Below are 7,904 nucleotides of genomic sequence, written 5' to 3' on the forward strand. Positions count from 1 at the left end.
CTGGGGGCCTCGGCTGGGAACGGCCAGGGCTTTCTTGCCTTGGAGCGGACTGCTGGAGAGGTGAGGGTGTGCCTTTCTGCCAGACAGGTCTCCGGTCAGCTTTGTCACCTGGTGTTTTGTTGCACAGCTGTGCCTCAGTTTCCCTTCTTACAAAAATGGGGGTCACAGAAGCGTTGGATGTTAACGGCAGAGGGGCGCGAGTGGCTCAGCAGGGGGTCGGAGGAGACGAGATGGCTCCTGACATCAACCAGGCTGCTCGAGGGCGTCATGTCACCCTGGCTGGGGCAGGGTTGCGGTGGAGTTTGCAGCAAGACACATGAAGGTGATGTGCATCCTCTGCATGCCACAGGGCTGACGGCCACGTGGGTGCCAGGAGCAGCGTGGCTGTGTTTGTGGGGACCTTCCCCTGGGTGATGACCTGCCGGGAAGGTGAAGGAGCAGGGTGGAGCGCTGTCGCAGCTTCGTCGCTTCCGGCGCCTGAGCTGGCTGCTTGCAGGCGGTGTGAGATCTGGGCATGGTGAAGTGCTGAGCCAGTAGACGTGCCCGCAGGCGCTACCACAGTGCAGCCAGCATTACTAATCACCAGCAGCAATAACTGCTAGCCTAGTGTTTTCTGGTACAAGAGCCAGAAAGCCCTGAGTTGAACCTAACCTACAGCATCTGTGCTGGATTTTGGGGGATCTGAACTTGTTGGAGAAAAGCTGAATCCTTGACTTACCACCACCTGGACAAAGCTTGGGATACAGAACCCACGGCTCTGCTCTGGCTCCAAAAACTCATCTTTTCTGCTCATTTCTAGGCTGTGCTTAGGTCATTGCCCTGACTGGCTGTGCTGAAGCTGGTTGGTTTTTCCTCAAGCCATGAATTATTTTTTCCTCTTCCTATATCCAAAAATGTTTTATGGGAGCTAGAGACACTCTGCACCCAGCCCGGCTTCTGGTCTGAGGGCCGATCCTTCACGCACACCCATGAGCCAGGGGGTGAGCCAGCCCTTTGCTATCAGAGGAACTTCACACGTGCAGCTGGGGAAGAACATATGTAAGTGTCGCTGGATTCCCCGGCTAATTGGGATCCTATGGGAGAAGTGGAGGGGAAAAACCAGCAGGAAGGGAGTGAGCGTGCATGTCACAGTGCAAACGCAATGACTCAGGAGATGCACATGTCCACCTAAGGGGCTCAATTAACAGCGTTTTTAATAATGATTATTACAGGAGTTGACTCAGCACTTGAAAACGCTTTGAAGTTGAGAAGTGCTGCTCTTCACACCTGTTATTAAAATATGTTCCCACTTAGTGGACCCTGCAGTCAGCATATCCTCGTGTGCAGCGCCCTGGAGGTGAAGTTTTGCTCCAACAGACACCAGCCAGAGGAAGGGCCTCATGTTTATTATCTGTGCCAGATCAAACACCTCTACTTTGCAAGTCACCATTCTTCTTTCCTTCTGATGCACTTCTAGCGCCTGAGGCAGATGTTCCTGGGACAAAGGGACCTAAAGATCTAATTTTGCTCTATTACCCTTGGTTCTAGACAGTGGAAATATCCAGGGAGAGCTGTTTTTGATGCTCTTTCCCCACACTTATTCTTTGAGGGGGTAAAAAGCATGAGGAAACTAAACCTTCAAAGCCCCCAAGACCTCCCTGGCTTTGCTCTTTGCCACCCAAACCAGACAGACACGAGAATGGGCTCCGAGTTGTCCTTTATGGATTGAGCGTCCATACGCTTGGCTTGGGGAGCAAGATCACTTCTGGTGAGCCTGCTGCTAAGCCACTGTCCACATCGTGAGTCCATGTACCTGTTGGGACCCTCACGGAACCCTGGCTCATCTGCCTGCACGTGTTGGGGACACATGTGCCCATTCAGAGCACACGTAAACAAACCAACAACCCTTCGCGCGCTGGAGTCCCGCTGCCAGCCCCAGCAGTTCTAGTTTCACTGGCTCTTTAATCCAGCTCCATCAATAATTTACTCCTCTCTTGCAATTCATCAAATATTTATCCTCCCCATGAATTTCCCAGCCTGGACATGTCACTATGAGGGTAGAGGCGAGGGCTGGGGAGTTACTGCTCCTGGAAACTTGGTATTGCCAGAGTACTGGTAGCTTCCTCCTTTCTTTCTGCTGGCTTCATGGCTCCTCAGTCCTGTGATCTCCTGCCCTTCTCCTCCCTAGACACCCATCTTTGAAGCCTTTCCGTGCTTCTATGAGAAGTGTTGAAGGCTCTGAATACAGAAGTCCTGCAGGTTTTGTGGGTCTTTTTGACCCTTACACAATTTTGAGCTTTTTTACCACCTCTTGCTGAATTTGCCAGCAGGCTCAAGGTTGTAGTTACAACAAGTAACTACAAGTGTTGTGAAAATACATATGTGGTGAGAGCAACTGCTGATGCTCCCACAAGGGGAAAGCTGAGTGGACCTCATAGTAGCTCTTGGGGAGTACAGCCAGGAAGCTCATGCTTTGGGTCTAAATAATCTCCAGCTTAACCTCTGGATGCCGTCTTTATTGCTTCTGCCTTTTGCAGAATCATTTCCCTTCAGTGTTACACAGCTGAGGTGTCGGCAAAGGCTGTGGATTTTTGTTCCCTGAACAGCAAGCATCCAGAGCGGGCAGCAGGGAGCCTGCCTGGCGTATGGGAGGGTGAATGTGCTGGAGGAGGCTGGCACTGGGTCTTGTGCATGGGTGCTAGTGATGAAGATGCTCCTGTGACCTCCGTGCTCTTTCTCTGAAGTAGTTTTCAGACACTTTCAAGTGAGAAAAGCACAGAGCACGTGGGGTTTGGGAGAGGGTTCTGGACTCTGCTGCTCCCAGCTCTTGTCAACACGGGTCCTAGAGCACCGAGGAATAACATAACATGGGATGAAGGTCTCAGGTGTGCGTTTGCCTTCCAGACTCCTAGTGTCACCAACGCTTGGAGCTCTTGTCCTTGGGGAGGAGCGCTGGTGCTGGGCTCCTCTAGTGCTCTTTGAAAGGGCAATGTGGAAACGGGCAGGAGCTGTGCCGAGCCAGAGCTCTAGCAGAGCCCTGCTGCCCGTGGGGAGTTGCTCCTGAGGGTGGTGGAGCTGCACAGCCTTAATAAAAGGCTTTGCCTGGTCCCTGTGCACAAAGGGAGAGTGCCTTGTTGACAGATACTGCTGCTGGCTGCATATCATTAGCACATGCGCTCGGGCGAAGGCTGGTGCCAGCAGGGGTGTGAACTCTCCTGTTTCAGCAGATCATAAATACAGAGGAATGTCAGGAGGACGGAATTCCCTTCAGTCCCAGGTTTATGTCCATCCCGTTACAGGAGACAGGAGATGTGGGCAAGCGGTTGTGCCCTGTCAGCAGCTTGCTGGGCTAGGGGCTGGCACGGTGTGAGAAGAGATGCTAAAGGCATTAGTCGAATGTTCAGCTCTTGAGGAGTGCAGAAACCTAATCTCCACTTTCTCTGAAACTGGATTCTCAGGATGTGTTAATACCAATGCGCTTCAAGCCATGCAATCGAAACCAAGCGTGGTATGGCAAAACCCCCCACAAAACCCCAACCTCGAAGCCAATGCCAGCAACTTAGCTCTTATTCACTACTCACAATATGCCCTCTTGTGTCCCAGATTCCCCCAGTCACCAATGAACAGGAGGGTGGGAAGGTGCAGCAGCTGCTGGATTTCAGAACCGATGCTGAGGATGGCCATTTCATGGCGGTACTACCATCATGGTGGGAATCTATGGTGTCCTACACAGGATGTGGTGTATGGAGAGGTATTTTGGGATGTCTCTCCACAGAATCTGAATGAAGGCAAGATTTGAAGATCGAATCTGAGCATTTAATAGGATGCTTGAGATTTGAAATTTTATAACAAGTTGAGCTAGAACCAGCTCCATATCTCAGTTCTGGGCTATTCAGAATCTGGCTTGAGTCCCTCCAAAACTCGATTTGATGCAGAAACATTGTCTCCTGAGAGGTAAGTTCAAGTCACAGGAATAATCATAGACCTGCGTGTCAGGCATGTGATTCCATGTCAGCAATACACCCCTCCAGAAGACCCCCTTAAAATTAAGCTGTTGGGGCTGGAGGTGTGTAGCTTCGTATTTTGAGGAGGCAACAGTTCATGGTGCTGATTTGCCCCTGTACAACTGGGAATATCTCAGTAGAGTCTGCCAGCCATGCCTGTGTGTTAACCCATTGTTTTCCTTGCTGTCTAGGGGCGATCCAGACAAATGTGACATATGGGGGAACACCCCTCTCCACCTGGCAGCAGCCAATGGCCACCTGAACTGCCTTTCCTTCCTCATCTCTTTTGGGGCCAACATCTGGTGCCTGGACAACGACTACCACACCCCGCTGGACATGGCAGCCATGAAGGGGCACATGGAGTGTGTGCGTTACCTGGACTCCATTGCTGCCAAGCAGAGCAGCCTCAACCCCAAGCTGGTGAGCAAACTGAAGGACAAGGCCTTTCGGGACGCGGAGCGGAGGATTAAGGATTGCGTGAAGCTGCAGAAGAAGCACCACGAAAAGATGGAGAAACGATACAGAAAGGAGATGTCGGATAATTCCGATACCATGAGCTTCTCCAGCTATTCGAGTAGCACCTTAAGCAAGAAGTTCCAACACATGTCTATGGTGACTTCCTTGCCATACTCACAAGCCACCATCCATGGCACAGCCAAGGGAAAGACCAAAATACAAAAGAAGCTAGAGAAGAAGAAGCAGGTGGATGGGACGTTCAAGATCTACGAGGATGGGAGGAAAAGCGTGCGGTCTCTGTCTGGTCTGCAGCTGGGGAATGATGTCATGTTTGTGAAGCAGGGCACATATGCCAGCCCCAAGGAGTGGACTCGGCGTAATATCAGAGACATGTTCCTCACAGATGAAGACACTGTCTCCCGTGCCATAAGTGACCCAGGTTTGCACATGGACTCGGCCCACTCAGAAGTCAGCACCGACTCTGGCCATGACTCCTTGTTCAACCGCCCTGGGCTGGGCACCATGGTGTTCCGGCGCAACTATGTCAGCAGTGGGCTTTTTGGGATCGGCCGGGAGGATGCTGGCACGCTGGATGAAGACAACACAGATGGGGTAGGTGTCAAACTGCGGAGCCGCCTGCAGCGCTCGCCAAGTCTCAATGATAGCATTGGCAGTGCCAACAGCCTGCAGGAGAGGAACGCGGAGGAGCTACCCTGGGATGAGGTGGAGCTGGGCTTAGATGATGACGATGAACCAGACACCAGCCCCTTGGAGACTTTTCTGGCTTCCCTGCACATGTTTGAGTTCATCTCCATCTTGAAGAAGGAAAAGATTGACTTGGAGGCCCTCATGCTATGTTCAGACAATGATCTGAAGAGCATCAATATCCCATTGGGCCCCAGGAAAAAGATTGTGGATGCGATCCAGAGGAGACGACAAACGCTGGAGAAGCCAGATGTCATTGTAGACACTGAACTGTAAGTAGAGGATGGGGCCTCTGACCGATTAAACCCTACAGCAGGTGGAGATGTGGATAATGTAAGGTCTTGTTTTCAATCCACTTGGAAGAGTAGGAGTCCAGGTAACCTCAGTGCTTCTGTGTGTAGGCAAATTCCTGCTTGTGTGGAAACGATGAGAGTTTGGAGAGGTGGCAATAGCATTAGTTCATTACTCAACAGCCCTGATGTGGCTGGGCAGGACGTGAAACCCTTGTTTTGTTTCATAACCTATATGAATGCAGACTGCTCTGTGGTCTGATTCTTCTGAGTCCCTGTAGCTGGGATTTTCAACCACGGTCAGGCTTGTCTTGACTCTTGACCTTCTGAAGGCGTTAGGAAATCAACCACAATTCCTGGTGGGAGCAGGCTGACGGCAGTGCCCAGTGGCATTGGGAATCCTTCCCCACATGCTTGAGATCTTACTCAGACCTTTGGAGATTGCATGTTTGGGTTGGAGTTGTTGCTGTTTTATGGTATTTCCAGGGTTTGGCTGGATTGGTTTGAAGGACCATGTGCTGGCTGTAGAGGTGAAGGGAAGGCATTAGTGTCACATCCGCTGACACCCCAATCCACTGTGCTGTTCAGGTTTCCCAGACTTTAAATATCTGTGTGCTTCTTGCTGGTTTTCCAGGCTTTCAGTACAGCTCATTCTTGGATCCTCAGGGTGCTGACAGATTTTTCTCTTTCCATTTGCAGATAGCAGCAGCATCTTTTTTTTTGTTGTTTTTTTTTTTTTTAATGATCGAGAAACAAACCCAGTTCTAAGTTGCCAGAAAACACAAGCCAGAGACTCCCTTCCTGGGGCAGCTGAAAGCTACAGCCATCCCCAGCAGTCCCTCTGGGCTGCCCTCCTGCTCCCTCGCTCTGCTCTCTGTCCATGCGATGCTCCCAGGCGGCTCCTGGTACGGAGGGATGACTGCTGAGATCGGACCAGGCAGCTCCAACCTGCCAACCTTGAAGGGACGAAGGTCGCCTGCTCGCTGGAGGAAGAAGTGTGCTGCACAGCTGGCTAGGGCACTGTGCTGTCACAGGCTGAGAGACCACATGAAGCCATCAATGGAAGGAGATGGATAGGCATTTTCAAAGGGACCCGAAATAAATAATTACAATCCATTCTGCCTTGAGCAAGTGGTTGATTTGGGGTTTGGGCTGGAGGAGCAGAGGGATGGGGAACCCTGGTCTCTCTCCTGGTTCTCGGTTGCATTGTTTGGTGCTGTGTTTTTGGAAGGGAGTTTTGATTACTGTGGCTTGGGGCTGTTCAGCTCGAGATGTGCCAGCCCTGACCTTAGCTGGCAGGTGCTCAGACGTGAGTCTTAGTCTGTGCTGTCTTGAGGGTGACAATCCAAAATGAAGATGGTGGTTTGAACATGTCAGGATTTGCCTTACAGTAGTCAAGTGACTGACCTATGGAAGCAACATTTCTGTCCCATCTCTCCAGGGCACTGAGCAGCATCAGCAGGAGGAGGCTGAGAGGAGACCTTATTGCTCTCTACAACTACCTGAAAGGGGATTGTGGCGAGGTGGGCGTTGTAAAGTAACTAGTGAGAGGACGAGAGGAAATGGCCTCAAGCTGCGCCAGGGGAGGTTTAGATTGGATATGAGGAAACATTTCTTCACCGAGAGAGTGGTCAAGCATTGGAACAGGCTGCCCAGGGAGGTGATGGAGTCACCATCACTGGAAGACCATCACGTATGGATGTGGTGCTTTGGGACATGGTTTAGGGCACATGGTGGTGTTGAGTTAACGGTTGGGCTTGATGATCTTGAAGGTCCTTTCCAACCTTAATGATTCTGTGATTCTGTGAAGGACACACTTTTGCCTCCAGAAGCTTCCCAGGACTAAGCGTAGGTCTGGGCTGCAGCTCAGAGCCTCTTCCAAGCATCCCTGCTGCATTCGTGCTCAAAACACAGCTCTGAACTGTAGCATTAGGTGTTCTGCACAGACCCACCACATCTCTCGCTGACCATGGTGTGCTCTCTCCGAGCCCTCAGCTCCCAGCTCTCCGCAGCACTTATACACATGATCTGTGGATGGCTCCCGGGTGGCAGGATTGCTTCTGGGGTGCAGCGGTGGGATGGGGACCTAGGCAGTGACATATCCTAATGGGAGAGAGTCAACAGCCCCTTGCCATGGGGTGCTGGCAACGTGCCTCTTCAGGCTGTGATGCAAACAACCAGATCAGAGAAATGCCGCATGTTGGTACTGGTACTGCTTATCCAGCCTTATCTCAAGGATGCAAATGATAAGGAATGACCTGAGCACCTGACAGTCTGTATGTGCCCGGGGTCTGGCTGGGATCTGGACCATGCTTGGCCCTTCGGAGTTGTGGAGGCTGTGGTTTTGCTGTTTGGAGGATGGGGACTTCTTTAGTGTGAAGCCGTGCTGCTCCCTGCCTGTGCGTGCCCTGAGGGGGTGTGTGTGTGTAGGGAGGAAAAATACTCGTTGCAAGCAAGAAATACTCTTTGC

At 51.6% G+C, this 7,904-nt stretch overlaps 1 protein-coding gene across 1 annotated transcript in view; it reads left to right on the plus strand.

Moving 5' to 3' along the window:
- Positions 1-5,420, plus strand: part of USH1G (Usher syndrome 1G (autosomal recessive)) — an 8,914-nt gene extending 3,494 nt beyond the window's left edge. Inside the window, exon 2 of the mRNA XM_010291046.1 lies at positions 4,175-5,420. Within this exon, the coding sequence (XP_010289348.1) occupies positions 4,175-5,420 (1,246 nt within the window). The remainder of the gene's footprint in view (positions 1-4,174) is intronic.
- The last annotated feature ends 2,484 nt before the right edge of the window (positions 5,421-7,904 follow it).

The sequence above is a fragment of the Phaethon lepturus genome, unplaced genomic scaffold, assembly GCF_000687285.1.
Source record: "Phaethon lepturus isolate BGI_N335 unplaced genomic scaffold, ASM68728v1 scaffold39947, whole genome shotgun sequence".
Lineage (NCBI taxonomy): Eukaryota > Metazoa > Chordata > Aves > Phaethontiformes > Phaethontidae > Phaethon > Phaethon lepturus.